This window comes from Prunus dulcis, chromosome 1, assembly GCF_902201215.1.
Source record: "Prunus dulcis chromosome 1, ALMONDv2, whole genome shotgun sequence".
Lineage (NCBI taxonomy): Eukaryota > Viridiplantae > Streptophyta > Magnoliopsida > Rosales > Rosaceae > Prunus > Prunus dulcis.
The window spans coordinates 4,245,233-4,263,522 of record NC_047650.1 but is presented as its reverse complement, the minus strand read 5'-3'; the positions used below and the strand labels follow the sequence as shown (position 1 = coordinate 4,263,522).

The following is an 18,290-nucleotide window of genomic DNA, read 5'->3' as shown; positions in this document are numbered from 1 at the left end:
TCAACTCTTTGTGAGTTGGGTCTTTGATTGTAATCTACTCTCTACTTGTATTTTGCACTTGTGAGAGTTTATAGATTGTAGTTGCATTGGAAGATTTGTTCAGGTGTGCGGCTTTTATGTTGAAATCGTTTTGGTTTTATGTTGCATATATTTGGATTAACCATATGTGGTTACTATGCTTACATATCTGTATTAACCTTTTGTGAGTATTTGTACTTGTTCTCGCCTTGTGGTTGATGACCCTTGTGTCTAATTTATGAATACAATTATTATTATTATTTTTTAATTTTCACTTTTAATGTATTTATTTAATAAAATTATGTAACTTTTTTTTTAAAATTTGAAAAAATAAAGAATTGTTTATTTATTGTTTTGTCCACTTGGAGTCCACATCATGAAAAAAAGGGCTTATATTTGCCACATCAGCATTTAACAGATATACTAGTAGTTTGTCTAACGAGTGGGTAAAATGTAGATTTTCCGCGAGTTTGTGTATACAGTTGTAAATCTTTTACAAAATGATTTTGAACTTGAAAATAACCCCATAGTTTGGGGGATCTTTTGTAGTCAATCCAAAAAAATAAATAAATAAATAAATAAATTTTTTTTTTTGCTCACCACTTTTGAAATTGGTACTTAGGTGACGAGGGGTAAACTTAAAAGATATTCAACCAAGAACGCAACAAACTTCACACACTCTAGACCTTGATCAAATACTCTTATGACTAGTCAACTGTCAGATATGAATTATACCAAATAATAACATACACAGAGCATATCAAGATGTACCTGCAACCCTAGAGAATTACTAGTGACAACCTAGGCACTCAGAAGGACCCGTCAATCTAGGCATTCCCTGTGCTAGCAACAACTATGGTAAAAGTGTGTGAAGACAACATAATCAAGCAAACACCAAACATCAGATAATGATGACTAGTCAACTACAAGGATACAAATTCAGAATTCATATGATGACTAGTCAACCACCAAGAACACAAACCCAGAAAAACTACAGAGATGCAAATCAGAAATTGTTCACCTAGAAACCCACTATTGGGAAAAACTGGGGGTCATCAACCGATCAGGCAATCCACTAAGTAGAAAAAGATTCTTACAAAGGAACACAAGCAAGCTAAAGAAAAACCTAGATCTATTTAGAAAGATGAGCTATACCTCCTTTGTGCAATCTTCTTCTCCAACTTAGCAAAGCTTGAAGCTCAGTTCCTTATGGCAATGGCAGCTCCTTCTCCAGCTCATTCCTAGCTTGCAAGCTCTAACTCAGACAGAAACCAAAATTTGGATTCAAAGGAGAATGACCAATTTCTTCAAGAAACCATACTCTTGAAGAAATCAATCTTGAATCTGACCCAGATATATATGAGAGAGTGTTTGATCTAGCAAGATGAGGTTCTCATATTTCAAATGCAGTTTTCAAAAAGAAATATTTTGGAAAACTCAAAGATGAAAAATATGAAGGTTACACTTGAGGAAGAAGATAAAGTTTACAGAGAAACATTCCAAAACTTGCCTACAAAAGTGACGGCTCCCAAATGAGGAATGCATGTGTTTTTACACAAAAATTCCTAGGTTGAAATCGCACAAGGCAGTAGAGGATTTCGCAGAATAGGACAAAAAAGTGGGTAGGACTAATGCAAAGGTTGACTAGCCATATGGAGGAAGGTTGACTAGTCATATGGAGGAAGGATGACTAGTCATATGGAGGATGACTAGTCATACGGAGAAAGGATGACTAGTCATAATCTTTAAGAATAGGTTAATGCAATGCAAAACATACCCTTGTCAAACACAATGTTGCCCATCATAATGTAGCCAGATAAGAACACCTAGAGATGAAATTCTTAATCTAAATTTGAGCTTGAGAAAATACAATGATTGTCCTATTACAAACTTGTCAAGGGAAGCCAAAAGAAAATTACAAAATCCATACATTTACAACTTTTACCTAAGGTTTATCCTCACTACCATTCTCAACACTTGACACGTGTTCATAGGCATAACCATAGTTAACTTTTGCTTTATATTTATGGAACCATAGCTATGCCTATGGACATGTGTCAAGTGTTGAGAATAATGATGAAGGTACACCTTAGGTTAAAGTGGTGAGAAAAAATGCTTCCAAAAAATAACACTAATTGAACACACTTGATTGTCCCGTTATTCCACATTAAATGGTCAATTAATGTGGTCAAATTTTTATTGTTAAAAAAAAAAAAATTTCTAAAATGTATTCAACCTAATAGTGTTTTAACATTTTGTTTTTGTTTTTGTTTTTAAAAATAAGCAATAATCTAAACTTTAAGGGGAAGCGGAGTTTCTCACACACACAATACCAAGGTGCCATAGCAATTCGAATATGAGACAACTGATATGCAAGTCAAGATCCTTTTCTACTCATCTATATCTTTGGCAATAGTGTTTTAACATTTTAGAATAATTGAATAGAAAACAATATACATCTACTCTGCTAATGATTTTTTCCTTGTAGTGGATGATGTCCAATAACCCTGGAACCTTAAGCTGTGTTTGTTTAATTTTAAGACGGAAGGTATTATGTAAATTCTGGCTGCCAATGTGTGCAATGAACTCTATTTTTAAACTATCATCCCCTTGTAGTTTAAACTATCACTTGTATTAAAAAAATAGTGTTTAAAATTTTAGAAAAATTGAATAGAACAAAAGCAATACTACAACTCTACAAGGGTGTTTTAGCATTTTTATCTATTTAGCTCTGTTAATGAATTTTTCCTTGTAGTGGCATTATGTTAAATAATTCTGAAACCTTCAGGTGTGTTTAGAGAGCCAAAATGTTGGGACTCATCGGTTAGCTCGTTGAAGCCTTACAGGACCTGCTTCTTGAGGATTCTTGTACTCTGAACTAGTTTTGTTCATCAATAGAAGTTGCCGTTTCAAAAAAAAAACTGAAGTTATTATACAATTTCTTGGGGTCATTGTGCAATTAACTCTATTTTTAGTTCCGAAAAGATCAGCAATAAGTGTTTCTTTTCTTCTAAGCACGAACCAAAACAAACTCAAGATTCTGATGAAATGAAAATACAATCAAACAAGAAGTACGAGGAAATTAAACCCAGAACAGCTCCCTTTATTATATTTCATTTGACTACAATTGGAGCTCAATCCAATGGATGTGGAGAAAATATGGCTTTTTTCATCCTCCTATTTGCCAGTCATAAGATTTTTCCCACCATCCAGTCTTGATGTGATATAAGAAGAATCCGGTCTCTTCTACATGCCAAATGCAATGAGCCCCCCCACACCTGTGAACAAACTTATCACTGGGAACAAACACATCGAACTTCTGATGGTGGTCATTGGAGTGCCAAAACTCACAATTGAAATAGCTCTCGAAGTCCAGATGGAATTCAAATTCCCACTCCTGCTTTGGACCGAGAGTTCGTTCACCAAGATCATCATCTTGTGAACGGCAATGGTAGACAAGTTGCTTGTTGTCGAGCAAGTTAACAATGCGCACAAAGCGCTTTGTCATGATGGGAAGACCAGAGCAGATCATACTTGGGCCAAATGCCAAAGCCAAGAAGAGCACAGAATAGCAGAAATGCTGCATTGCTTTTCCCTCCATTTGTTTCATGCTCTCAGTATGTAGTGCGTTCTAGGCTTCTTGCTATGCATGCTTTTATAGTAAAAGAATGCCTTACGTTTTGATCATTTACATTTTATTTTTAGGAATATCATTCTACATATGGACATCTACCCGTGCTTTTATATGCATTTAAAACAATATTAACCATTGAGTTTTAGTCAATCCACCACAACATAGTTGCATTTGACTAAAACATACACTTTGCACCTTATCGATATCGCTTTTTCATCTGATTGTGTCCATGTTCACGTCACCATGTTATACCTAACTCTCCGTGAAATAAGAGTACTCTTGCCAAATCAATACTTTTACCACATTTTATATACTCCCTCTTTAATTGAGATGGAGCTCACAAATACAATTTGTTCCACCTTTTTACTATTTTCATTCTAACCTTTTATACAATTTTACCATTTTACATCCATAATTAAATGCTGGTCTTGAATATATATTGCAACAATATGATGCTAGGAAACATTTTTCTTTTTTCTTTATTTTTTTTTATGTCTAAAGGAAAATTACAAAGCAAAGCAGAAGCAGCAAGTAACGGCAACCCAACTTCCCAAAGGAACAAAGGGGAAAGCTTATGGCCAAGGTTGGCAAGAGAATCTGCCACGAAGTTGGCTTCACGAAACACATGTGCAAACTTGATGGAATCGCAGAAGGAGCTTAAGTGCCAAACATCTTGTACTAGTTGAGCGGCTATACTATTTAATTATATTATATTTAAAGAGTATAGCTGGGCAGCTATACTTTTTATTATTAAAAAAAAAATTTGATCATCATCATCAGCTGGTTTGGTTGGTAGTAGGGGTGGGCATTGGGACCCGAAAACCGAACCGAACTGGAGAAAAAAAACTGGAAAAAAAACTGGTTGACCAAAAAAGTCAACAAACCGGACCAAACCGGTTCAAACTGATTCCGGTTCTAGTTTTACACGGCACCGCACCGGACGGGACCGAACCCTACCTGTCATTTTTTTTTTTACAAAATTTTAAAATCTAATGCCATATTTTAAATTTTATAATCACTATTTTTCCAAGTTCAACTTCAAAAAATTTCTAAATGTATGAATTGGATTATTTGTTAATTTTTAAACCAGAAAAAGAAGTTATTTATTATAATTTTGGGTCCTTCATTTTCTTGGGTTGAGAGAGGCTTGGGGGGATATTTTGGGTTTGAGTCCAAAGGTTAGAGATGGTCTCAACACGCATGCCCCCCTCCCCCCTACTTTCCCAAGCACCCACCTCTGTACTGTTGCCCAGCCCCCTGCCCAATCTATTCCTCCCCACTCTCTCTAGCCAGCCATGATTACGATATCTCCTCATGCGTTGAGACGGACGGTGACATCCTTGGGAAGGCCAATGTCAGCACCAATACTGTGGTTTTTAAGAATAACTAGCAGCAGCATAAGGGAAGAGCATTTCTCTGAATGGGACTCTTTTTTTTCTCTCTCTCTCTCTCTCTCTCTGTTTTTTGTTTTCTTTTCAAGTAGGAGAACAAATTTTTAACCCCCCCAAAAAAAAGAGAGTACAAATTAAGTTAAAGAGGAAGACCGTCTCTCTCCCTCTACTTTATAGTTCAAAAACCCAAGATTACTACCACAAGGACATGCTCATCTAAGTTAGAATGAGGCAATCATTTCCTAATTATTTCAAAGGAAACTTAAATGCTCCAATCAGATTTCACGAATGCTTTCCTTGCCATGAAAACCAAATACATTTTCATTCTAACGTTATGACAACATACCATTTTCGTAAATATATAATTATATGCTGGTCTCGAATATATATTGCAACAATATGATGGTAGGAAACAATTGTCATATACATGAATAAGAAAAAATTGTTCCTAATTTAAAACCTATAGCTGTTTCGAGTTTGATCATCCAGCCCAGCATGCATGCATAGTTCTCAGATTCTTTTGGCAAGTCACATAAATAGGCTAGATATGGATATATATGGTAAATTTTCTATTTGGTGAGGTTCGCATATATATATTTTTATTTTTATCTTTTTAATTAGTTCAATACCACACGCACGCCAACCAGACATTTTTCCTTGTTGTTAAGATAATTTTTTCATACCAATAAGGTGTTAGTTGGTTGGCTCTCGTCTTCGGTGTGCTCTCTCTCTCAACTTTAATACCAAATAACTCTTTCAAAATCAAATAATAATACTGAATTCTACAAAAACCCTACTATTGCCAGCTGTCCTATTTTTAGTTTACTTAATATACTAATTTTCGGTTTTATCCTTTTGTTTTGGCTTTATTTGTGAGCTTTTGAGGTTGGGCTTGTTTTGAGAAAACCAATGGCAGTGTTGTAAATTATAGGAAGTTCAAAGCCAATTTGTTATATTGTAAATGGGCTTTGGGAGTGTTTCTAAAGTTCATTTCATGTAGTTTTTTTATATAATAATTTGGGCCCCTATATTAAGCATAATAATGAAACTCCCAAAAGAAAAAAGCCCCATGAAAATTGCTCTTGAAACATACCAAATCAGATAAACCAACACTTGAAAGTTGCAATGATAGAATAAAACTTGAAATTGATATCCAGTATCAATAAAACGAAACTTGAAATTGATAATCATACTGACAAGTAGAATTACAAGTGCATAGGAGAGATAGAGAGATTAGGACTCCAAAACAAAACCAAGATATAGAAATTGAATAAAAAAGTAAGAGGAATCTAAATTAAAACAAATCCCTTTATTATATTTATTTTGAGTACAAATATATCAGAACTCAAGGCCCGACAAATTTCATGTTTGAATTTGGTTTTCCCAGTCATACCACTTTTTATAATCATCATGCTTGATCCTATATAAGTATATTCCATCCTCTCTCGCACTCCATATGCAATGCACTCCACCACAATCATTAAGAAGAGCCTCCTCATCTCTAAACGCAATAATCATAGCATGGTAAGTTGAGTACCGCAGGTCACAATTGAACTGAGTCGTAAACCCGAGTCGAAATCCAAATTCAAACTGTGATCCAGCAGTAGGAAGACTGCGATTGATTTGATCATCACCAGATTTACAACTGAAGTCAAGTGGTTTGTTGTCCAGATCGTTGACGATACGCACAAAGTACTTTTTCCCAATTGACATAGTACTGGAGCAGGAACTCAGCTTGAAGACTAATGAAGCCAAGAGCAGAAAATAGTACAACACCCGTATAGTTTTTCCTTTCATTTTGCTTATCCTCGATATGATTTGATCCCACAATGTACACTCTAGCTATTTATATACATCTGTTCTTAGAGCAAGAGAACAAATGTACGTAAATATTTATTTGGTTTTTTTTTTTTTATAAGGCAAATATCTATTTGGTTGGTTAGTTAATTCATTTCCATTTTAAGGGAGAATTATAATTTTCTTTTTTTGTTTGGATTTATTATATCTTTCTCTAAAGAGTGCTGCTATTTCCACCAGCTATCCTATTTCTCCACCCACCTTATCTTCACACTAACCATGTAAATTTAAAAAAACAAAATCATCTCTTTCCACTCACCATTTTTTGAAGCTTTTAGCAGGACACCAAATTCATATGGGGCATATATTTATACCAAGCATGTGGAGAAGAGTCAACCATTTCCTAATCAATTATGCCTTAATTTTCTCCATCAGTCATGATTTTTGAGAGATTTGATAATAAGCTGAACTATTCCCTTCATATATTATGCCTTAGCGCACTTTCACCCAAGCAAAAGGGGGCCCTAGGCTCCAAGAAAGCGTCACCAAGGGAGAGTTGCCATAGAAAGAAGTGGGTCCATGAAACTGGGCAAGCCTAAAGGCAAGACTTGCCTGGGTTGCTACTTGGGCAAGCTGATATCATGCTGAGTTCAGTGTGACGTAAGCAGCCAATTTAAATACCAAAAAATTCAGATTTTTTTCTATAATACCTAGTCATATTCTTCACTTCCCACACCAAAATCCATACAAATTCCTCTCCTTATATCTCATGTAAATAGTGGTTGTCATTGGGTTGCCATGACAATGAGTGGGAATGCATCAAAACAATTGTTAGGGCAGTCACTATTCACGTGACTTAATCACCTTCATCATCCTTGATTTTATCCTATGATTTATTATTGCCCTTCTATTAGGTTAGTTTTAGCTGTTTTTGTTTTTGGCTTCTTTGGAAAACATTGTATTTGCTACTTTAAATCATCAAGCTCAAGTTTAAATAGTCTGGGTTAGACTAGTTTGGAGAGGCCTACTATGACAGAGACATATCATGCCTCAATCACCTCCAGCATCCTTGATCTTATCCTATGATTTATTATTTCCTTTCTATTAGGTTAGCTTTAGCTATTTTGTTTTTTTGGCTTTTTTGGAAAACATTGTATTTGCTACTCTAAATCATGAAGCACAAGTTTAATTAGTCTAGGTTAGACGAGTTTGGAGGCCTACTATGACAGAGACAAAGTGTGACTAAATGCAAATCAGCTCAAAGGTAAATCATGCATTGCACACATTAGAATGTATTAGGATATTGTTTCCCTCTTTTTGGTCAGGTAGGCCGATTGAAAGAGTTTTTGGTCCTTCTCTAGTTGAGTGCGGGGCGTGCCACCACCAAGGCACGAATTAGGCTTGAATGGAATGTAAGTAGATGATGCGTTTGAAATCTGACTTTAATCAAACGATTGTACAGCCAAGCAAGGAACCTCCTCACTGCCTAGGTTCTTTCACTACCTCGGAGTCAGGGCTTTATGTGAGCAACCAAATGATGTGGAGTGGGTGCAGATGAAGATTGAAAGTGGAATGTAATGAAATGAAGAACATGTGCGTAAAGTAAAAGGTGCTTGAATTTAAATATAATTGAAAGACAAGTGCAGAAAGTAAAGTGCGTAAAATAAATAATTTAAAGACGAGTGCATAATTTAAAGTTCATAAAATAAAGAATGTAAAGACAAGTGCGTAATGTAAATTGCGTAAATTAAAGAATTGAAATGCGAGTGCGTAAAATAAAGGGCTGAAAGTAAACTAGATTACAAAGAATAGTAAAGATAACGTGAATTGAAATTATTGTAATTAAAATAGAATTGAAAAACAAGAACAAGAATATAAAGGCGTAATTGAAATCTACGGAAACTAGAGCAGAAAAAATAAAACTAGGCTATGGCTACATTATGCTACTCCTAGGATAGAAATTGAAGAGAATGTAAAATGACAAGTTGTGTGTTGTGTCAGGGGTCCATTCTCTCTTCCATAAGCTTGGTATTTATAGGGGCTTTGGTGCGTCTCAATTTGGTCGGTCATCAATTGGCCTTCAAATCAATCATAATTGCTCCAGAATATCTTCAATCATTTGTCTCATGCGTGTGATTTAATGTGAATAATAATATTTTATTTTATTTTCCTTCCATCTTGAGCTCTCCCACAATAACTTTAGTTGACTATCAAGCTAGCATAATTCCTTTCATATTTGAATTGTTACATATGAGAAAATCTTCCTACGGATGATCTCTCTCCGTATTTAAGCTTTGGCTAATTTAACGTATTCGGCCGCTTTTAGTCTTTCGGCCATTTTTTGTCTGTCGACCACTTTTATGCTCTCGGCCATATTGATGTGTTCGGCCAAATTGGTGTATTCCACCACATGTAGATATTCTGCTACATTTATGATTTTGGGCTTCTATCCGACCTTATTGATTAGGTCCACCGAAATATAGCTTGGGCTCACTATTAGTTTAATTGTCGCATCTCAGACCTAACCTGATCAAATTTCAACCAAGCCCAAACAGATGACTAGTCATCTGTTGAGTAACACGTGTACTGCCATGTCATTTAAAATGCTCATGTGAGACTCACACATTGCCAAATTCAACCCCATTGTAATTCTGTCCAACATCAATTGGAAGTTATTTCAGCCAAGTGTTGAGTTGATTAACAAGAAAGAAATCCTTTGGATATGGGAAGATAAGTTTTTTTTCTTCTTCTTTTGTGATAGCGAAAAGAGAAGGGATTATGATTACATAGGTTTGGGAAAAAGAAAGCTTACTGAGAGGTAAGATTTTGGGGCAGAGACATGAAAAAGGGAAAAAAACCAGAATGTAAGGAAGAAGGCAAAAAAGAGAAGAGGACATAGTGTGAAGCAAGAGAAAAGAAATAAAATATCTTTAGACGTCAACTATTCCGTTAGTTGGGTGTTAGGGTTTTTTTTTTTTTTTTTTTCCTTTTTAATTAGGAGTAAATTGGGTTTTTGTTTCAGGATGATGTGTCAACTTTTAAATCCCCTAAATTAAATTTTAATGAGGAGAAACATGGAGAACAAAAATAAAGCAGATCATGGCAGAGAAAATCAGAGCAAAAGATCTGGATCCGTAGTTAACAAGATAACAGGGGGAAACAAAACCATTAATATCAAATTATTTGTTTAGGTACATTAACACAGAAAGAACGCTAAGCTTGGGGTCTCATCATCTTTTTCATCTATTAAATTCTCTGTATTTCCCAACCGTAGATCAGAGACCACTGATCATGCTTGATGTTGTACAAGGATATCCCATCCTCTTGCGCCCTCCATATGCAATGAACTCCGCCACATTTTTCCAGAAAATGTTTAGTGGCGGTAAATGCTTCGAAACGATTATGGTAATTGGAGTAGGACATATCACAGCGGTAAAATTTAGTGCGGTAGAGGTTCATGCGAAATCCAAATTCATACTCCTCATTGGTGCCAAGAAGATGCTCACCAAGAAGATCATCTGGAGTTTCGGATCCACACTTAACCAAAAGTTGCCCATTTCGGAGATTGTTAACAAGACGGACGAAGTGCTTTCTCCCGGGGATTGGATCTGGATTAAAACAGCTAATTTGACCAACAAAGGCTAGGGCAAGCAAGACCAAAAAAAAGTGCAGCTGCCATCTTGGGGTTGATCCCATCATTTTTCTAATGGTAGTTGACATATAATTTGGTCCACTCTGTGCATTGCGCTCTTGCTGTGTGCTTTTTATAGCGAAGGATATGCTTTTCAATCATGCTTCAGTTTTCTCCATTAGCTTGAATTTTACTTCCATCAACCTCCATCAGCCTCAAGAGTCATGCCTTGATCATTGCCATCAATAGTCGTTATTGAGGAATTTTTATAGGGTATAATCTAAAAATGAACAGCTAAACTACTGTTAATTATTTTCCAGTTATGCCTCTGTTCTCTAAATCAGCTTAATTAATCACCTCAATCAGCCATGATTTCTGAGGAATTGGATTTAAGCAGCAGACATATCATACCTCCTTTAATCACCTCAATCAGCCATGATTTCTGAGGAATTTGATTGGATACTCGAAAGATCATAATAAGCTTAATTAGCTATTCAATCATGCTCAATCACCCTTGATTTCTGAGGAATTTGATTGGATAATTCAAATTATAGTAAGCGTAATCAGCTATCCAATCATGTGCCTTATTTATTTCTGCCCATCAGATTCATCAACCACCCTCATCCCTTAATCACCCCCATGAACTTTGATTTTCTCTTCGCTTGGCTCTTTAAAATTGAGGAAATGGAGTTTTGACACTTGTCAGATTCAAGCAACATTGACAAAGTTTCAACAAAACAGAACAAAAAAAATTTGACTAGTGTCAAAACCACATTGGTTGCAAGGAGGAGCTCTTCCCCAGTTTCAACGAGCCAACCTTTTTCCATTTTATTTTTTTCTTTATTTTTTTCCTTTATAAATATATTTTTGTAAAACTCCCCTCCCTCATTCGCTTGTACTTGAAAAAGATTTTTCACTCTCTCCCCAAGTCTCACACACAAAACCATTGTCTTTCTTTTCATATATAGTATAGCGGAATGCAGCTTAAACATCTTAAGTAACAATGGAATATAAATTAAGCATTTTAAAAGAAATGTTTTAATGTAATATGGACGCAAATGTTTTTTTGGTATGTAACCTTCCCGAATCAGATATCTGAGATTCCTGCTTTGCTTACCTAATGGAGGAGAAAACCTGCTCTTCAGGTCGCTACTTTTTTTTTTTTTTTTTTTTTTTTTTTTTACAAATGGAAATCTATAATATATTTTTCTTACAAAAGAAATATAGATGTTATCCACGTTGTATGCAATATCTAGAAAAAATTGTTTCGACAGAAAGTAAACATTATAATTCACAACAGCCGATTATAGTTAATAATGTGGTGTGACGTCCAATACATTTTATATACATACGTCCAATAGGCCTAGAGGTGCAACTTGCAAGTTGGATTGAAAATCCAATTTCGATACGAAAATTATGAAAAAAGTTGGATTGGAATTAGAATGTATCTCGAATTCAAAAAATTTCGAATTCCAAAATATATTGGGTTTCAAGCTTAGACTGCGTACAATTACTAATTTCATGTTGAACTAAATAATGAGCAATTAATCATATACATGTTATTTCATGAAGGATAATACATAGTTTTTCTATTTAACCACAAACTTCTCTTCGTCACCCCAACTTCTAATTCAAATTTTCACAATTTTTTTTTAAAAAACTCCACTATCTTTCCAAACTACCCTTAAATACACACCTAGCAGAAAAAAATAAAAATAAATAAATAACTCAACAACCTCACACCCCACACTCCGCTATCTTGCCCCTCACGACTCTAAGTTCACCTCAACCTCACATTACTCAATAATTCTGGGAGGAATCCTAAACCCAGAAATAATCTCATATTACGGGCATGTTTACGTATCAATAATGGATATGGGAGGGAAGGGGATGATTTCCATTCCTGACTTCCCCTACGTTTACTTGCAACCAGGAATGAAAAAAATAAGTGGGCCCCACTTAAATCCGTAATCACATTACCTCAAAACTAGGTATCAAATCAACTAGGGGGGAGTAGTTGATAAGATTCCCATTCCTGTTTTCTCTTAATAACTTCCAAAGATACCCTTACCACTTTACCGCATAATTCTAAAATTAATTTGGATTCTGATTCATGCAAATTAGTAAACAATAACAATGGGAATCAATCTCATTCCTTTGCTAATTCCATATTTTTAGTAAACAGTTTAATGTGAATGATTCTTCCCATACCGATTCAGTAATTCCCAGATTCTTAAATTCTCTGATTCCTTACTTTCTCCATTACTGATACGTAAACATGCCCTACATATCTTAATTCACGACCCACAAACCCCAAGCATTTAAAGTTTTGTACTAAAAAATTAGCAATAATTCTATTACATTTTAATAGTCGCTTAAAATAACGTAGTTTGGACATATATAATTACTTAATTCAACACATAAAGGACTACAGTTCAGCAGAGGATTTGAACTCCTCGTTTAATTAGAAAAAGAAACATCATAACTATTATTTCGTTATATCTACCGATATACCCCATTTTCTGCTCATGATTAAGTTATGATCCAAGAAAAAAAGTAAAAACTTGAATGAGAAAGAAGACCGAGCAAAAAAGAAATAACAACGAAAACAAAAACATTTCCTCTTACTACATAAAATAAGATCCCAATGGCCGACCTTTTCCTTATCGTATGATGAAAAAAAAAAAAAAAACTAGCAATTGTAATGGAGAATTTAAAAACAAAAACTAAAGAAAAGAAACAGAAAACTAGCAAAACCATATGGTTTGGCACATCTCATCATATATCTTCTTAAAAGTGTGGTTTGTTTTCTGTCCAGCCCAACTCTATATACCATTCGTTCTCTGTGATGCTAAACAAGGATATTCCGTCCTCTCTGGCCGCCCATATGCAGTGCGCCCCACCACATTTTTCCAAAAAATCATCATCCAAGTCAAACGCTCGAAAATGAGCACTGTAATTTGCGTACCAAAAATCACAGTCCCAGTGTGTCTTGAGGAAGTCATTGCGAAATCCAAACTCCCACTCCCCATTGGGGAGAAGGCTGCGAAGGCCAAGATCATCGTCTGCCGATCGACAATGGTAGTCGAGTTGTTCCTTCTCCAGCTGGTTCACGATTCGCACAAAGTGCTTTTTTCCAGGGAAGATATCAATGCAGCTGCTTTTTTGACCTATAAACCCTAAGACAAGCAACAGCAGAACTGTTGATCCCCTCATTTTTCTAGCACTCGGATTTATTTTTATCTTTTTTTGTTCTATTAAGAGTCTACTGCTCGGAACGTTCAATTGTGTGCTTTTATATCAAAAGAGTGGCTTTCAATTATGCCTCAATTTTCTCCGTCAGCTTCCAACATGCCTTAATCACCTACATCAGTCCTGATGATTTTTGAGAAATTTGATAGGGTACATTTAAAATTTAATAAGCTTAAGTATTGTTAATTACCTTCTAATCACGATTCAATCACTTCATCAGCCTTCTTATATCATACCTTAATCACTTCCATCAGCCACCGTCATCCATTATCTCCATTTCTTAGGGTGACTATAGTGAACCATATCGGGGTTTGTCAAATTTAATATTTTAAACGAAACCCCTTAGCACCTGTATATGATCCTCATTCCGGTACATTAAAATGTCGATTTGTAATATATATATATATATATATATATATATTATATATCTATTAGTTAAAAAAGGAAAAATCTTTTGATCTCGTGTGGATAGTTTTCTGATATTGTGTGGATAGTTTTCTGATAATATTGTTGACGGAACAACAATTAGTTTTATAATGATTATTTATTCTACTAATTAAATAAATAATCTAGCAATAGGAATGAAATAAAAACATGAAATTAAATAACAAACGGTAATGAAACACTCACTCTTTGTGCAGGGAGAGGCTTGCTGGATTGCAATGTCCTTGAAAAAGAATGTCGCCCATATCAGAAATTTTTTTTCTGGTGAAATATGTGTGTTTACCTCTCAGAAAATGCACACAAATATTTTAGTGCTATGTCCTGCGAATTCGATATTATTTATGCAATGAGGATTAATGGTGTTTAAATAGATATACTGATATATGTTGGAACATGTATATCTGTTCGAGACACAACCAATGCGGGACTACAAATTTGGTGGTGAACAAGGCATGGCACAAAACTCCCATGTGAATTTTGATCTCTTCCCATTTCCAACATTCGCGTAAACAGATTTTATTTTATTTTATTTTTTCACTTTGAGACATTGCATTTTATAGCAAAAGAATGGTTTTCAGCTTGTGCATGCCTTCACCGCCAACAATTTAAAGTCGAGAAGCTTATAAACTATTGCCTCAATTTTCTTCATCAGCTTGATCACCGCCATCAGCTTTTTATATACCTATATATCATGCCTTAATCACCTCCAACATATCCTTGATTTCCTCCTTACGGTTGTTAGAATAGTATAGATATACCACATTAGCTTATGATAAACTCTCATTCAAATTTCGTCCCTTGCCCAATTTAGAAAAGAACTTAATTATTTTATTACAGTACTATAAACGTTTACCTTGTCTTTCCAAATAAAACAATTAATTTCTTTTCTAAAATAGACATGTGGTGAAATATAAATGAGAGACCTAGTGTATCCCACAAAACAAAAAAAGAAGAAGAAAGAAAGTACATGGGCAGAAAAGAATAGCAATTGACAATAATCAGATTATTCATTACGAACGAGGATTACACAATTTTTTATATTTTTCTTCTGACAAACCTCTCGCATAAGATAATGGATCGCGGCTAAAATTGAGAAGAATTCTTTATTGTAAGGTTGACATTGGAATTTAAGCTAATGCTTGTTCCACTGGTAGCAGAGACCGTCAATACCATACAAGCAAGGCCCAAGTTCAATTATAGTCCAATAGCAACTGCTGCAATCATCCCTCTTATCTGTGAAAATATCGAACCAACGAAATTCATTCGACCATTTAAACCCGCAGAAGAAGAGTGTAGATCCAAAAATATTTGTTTGGAAATTAAACTCAAAGTTTTCATTTATACGAAGTGTCTGCAGCCCAAGGTCGTCGTCGCCGGATTTGCAGTGCACCGTCAAGTTTATGTTGTTTTGTAACGCGTTGGTGATTCTGACGACTACGTCCTTAGGAGCATCAAGGAGAGCACCATCCACAGAAGTTGTTATGAAAAGAATTACCAGCAAAGGCATAACAACATTTCTCAAAGAACTCATTTTTTCAAGCAGGACAATTTTTCTTCTTCTTTTTCTTTCTATTGAAACTGGACAAAGTTATGTCTGTTTTATACTGCACAATTTGCTGTGTGCATTAAATATTAGGTAATCGGAGCTGGAAAGAATATAAGTCCTTTCCTAATTCTTTCATGAAATAAAAGCACCCAAATAATCTAGTTTTACTCATTTCCTAAAAGGCCAAACAGTAGGATACAATCCTTATCTTTTCACCCACCATTATTCCTAAATTTTCCTTCAATTATTAGTGGTCAATGCTGCTATTTCCACCACCTTGTCATATAATTTCCCCACTCACCTTAACTTCACACATGCCATGTAAATTTGAAAAAACACATTCATATCTTTCCATCCGCCATTATTCCTAAAATACCCTTTAATTATTAATTCAAGCAAATTCTCTTTGCTAATCATTAGTAGTTGAGATATGGAGATGATGAAGTTGTGTTTGACGAAAATGATAAATGTGTTAGTCTAATATTTTGATTTTATGGATCTTTTAGTTTTTTATTCTCTGCCTTATAGCTTCTGAGTACTGAGGAGTCGTATGCTTTTCTTCTCTTTTTTTCTTTTGTCAAACGGTTGTATAGGCGGGTTACGTGAGTTGAGGTTTTTCCCTAAGTCCTTAGAAATCATTTTACAAAGACGTAAATTTGTCTTTAAAATTTTGAAGATAAGGCGGGTTGGGAAATAAGATATTGGTGGAAATAGCAGCGCTCTTTTTAATCTAATCTACAAGTAATGCTATTTTCCACAAGTGATTATCTAAATTAATCTAGTCTATTGGGAGGGGGACACTTAAAAAAAAAAAAAAGGGTCATTACCGACCAACATTTTCCGAGGGCTCTAAAATTCCCTTGGTAAAAGTGTTTTTTCTGACTAAAAAATGTTGTCCATTGAAAATACGTCATGGGGCTAAAATTTGTTTCTGACAAAAAAATTACCCTTGGAAAAAGTCTTTGTGGTCGTCAGAAATATAATTTATTTGGCGGGAAAACTTAGCGCCAACCTTTTTAATGACAAAAAATATGTTTTTCAGAAATATGATGATTATTTCCGAGGGGTTACTCATTTTGTCGGAATTGTTTGACTATTTCCTAGGAGAATTATGTCATCTCAGTAATGCCGTTATATTTACAACCAAATTCATACTCGACGGTAATAGTTGTGCTTTTTTCCTGGGGCATATTCACTTTTGTCGGAAATCACAACCTATTTCCGAAGGCAACATATGGCCGCCAGTAATAAATTTTCTGTTTATGAGAAGAATTAGGGACCGTTGGAAATGATTATCATAAAAAATTCATAAAAAATTAAATAAAAATAAGTAAAATACACCGAAAAAATCTACGCACTCCTGAAGATAAATCCTTCGATTTTAGAGGTCTAAAAATCATGATTCCACATAATTGAGTTCATGGTAATGATTGGATCAAAGAAGCAAGAGTGTTAGGTTATCAAACAATAACTAGTGTTTGGTTTGTTTACAAACTAAGTTGAGTTTTTGTTGTCACTTTGAATTTTTATAAGTAAAATATAAAAAAAAAAATTCGAAGCTTTAGGACAAAGAGAATGTCACTTGGACTTCATAGAATTTTTAAAGGATTTTTTCGATTTTTATTGTATTTATTATGACTTTTAGGAGTGAAATCATACAAAATTCATATTAAACTGAATTTATCAACAAGTGGCAGCATCTTTCAGGTGCATTTTATGTATTGGTGACGCGTGTCCTCTTACCACAATGCCATCTATCCTTTTTCTTACTTTTTTTGTTGTTTATCTTAAAAAAAATTCATAACAAATTAAATAAAAATCTAAAAAATGTACCAAAAAAAGATACAAACTCCTTATGAAAAATCCTTTTATTTTAGAGGTCTAAAATCATGATTCCACATAACTGAATTCATGATAATGATTGGATCAAAGAAGCAAGAGTGTTAGTTTATCGAACATTAACTAGTGTTTGGTTTGTTTACAAACTAATTTGAGTTTTTGTTGTCACTTTGAATTTTTATAAGTAAAATAGGACAGGTGGGTGGGAATAGTAGCACTCTTAAAAAAGCCATCTTATTATTACAAAAATAAAAATTAGCCAATCCAACCTAATAAGAAACACAGTCCCTATCTATTAAACCCCATTTCATACCAAACATGAAAATCAATAATGCCGAGTGACAATTTGTGGCGATATTCATAGGCTGTTTCACAAACACCCATTCCAAATTTGTCTTTAAAATTTGACAAAGGTGTAAATTTGTCTTTAAAATTTTGAAGATAAGATGAGTGGAGAAATATGACAGGGGATAGAAATAGCAGCACTCTATAATTGAGGCATAATCAAATTTGAATCATTACTTAGCCTAATTTTTCGATTAAGACATTTGTGCCCTTTTTCAATTATACTTTTATGGCATATTTACTTATTAGGAATATGTATTTAATAATTGCTTGGGGTCTCAAAGTAGGCAAGGTCAAATAAAACAAATGTGGCAACCACCACATGAGAACAGTCTTAAAATAAATGTGAATGGTGCTTGGAAGCCAGGGACCACAGAGGGTGGAGTTGGTGTG

The 18,290-nt window shown here is 34.6% G+C and overlaps 1 protein-coding gene across 1 annotated transcript; it reads right to left on the bottom strand.

Moving 5' to 3' along the window:
- Nucleotides 1–3,187: 3,187 nt before the first annotated feature.
- LOC117616164 (S-protein homolog 2-like) lies at nucleotides 3,188–3,619 on the bottom strand. Its single transcript, XM_034345394.1, has one exon. It carries the CDS (start codon nucleotides 3,617–3,619, stop codon nucleotides 3,188–3,190), a length of 432 nt encoding a protein of 143 aa, XP_034201285.1.
- Between the last annotated feature and the right edge of the window lie 14,671 nt (nucleotides 3,620–18,290).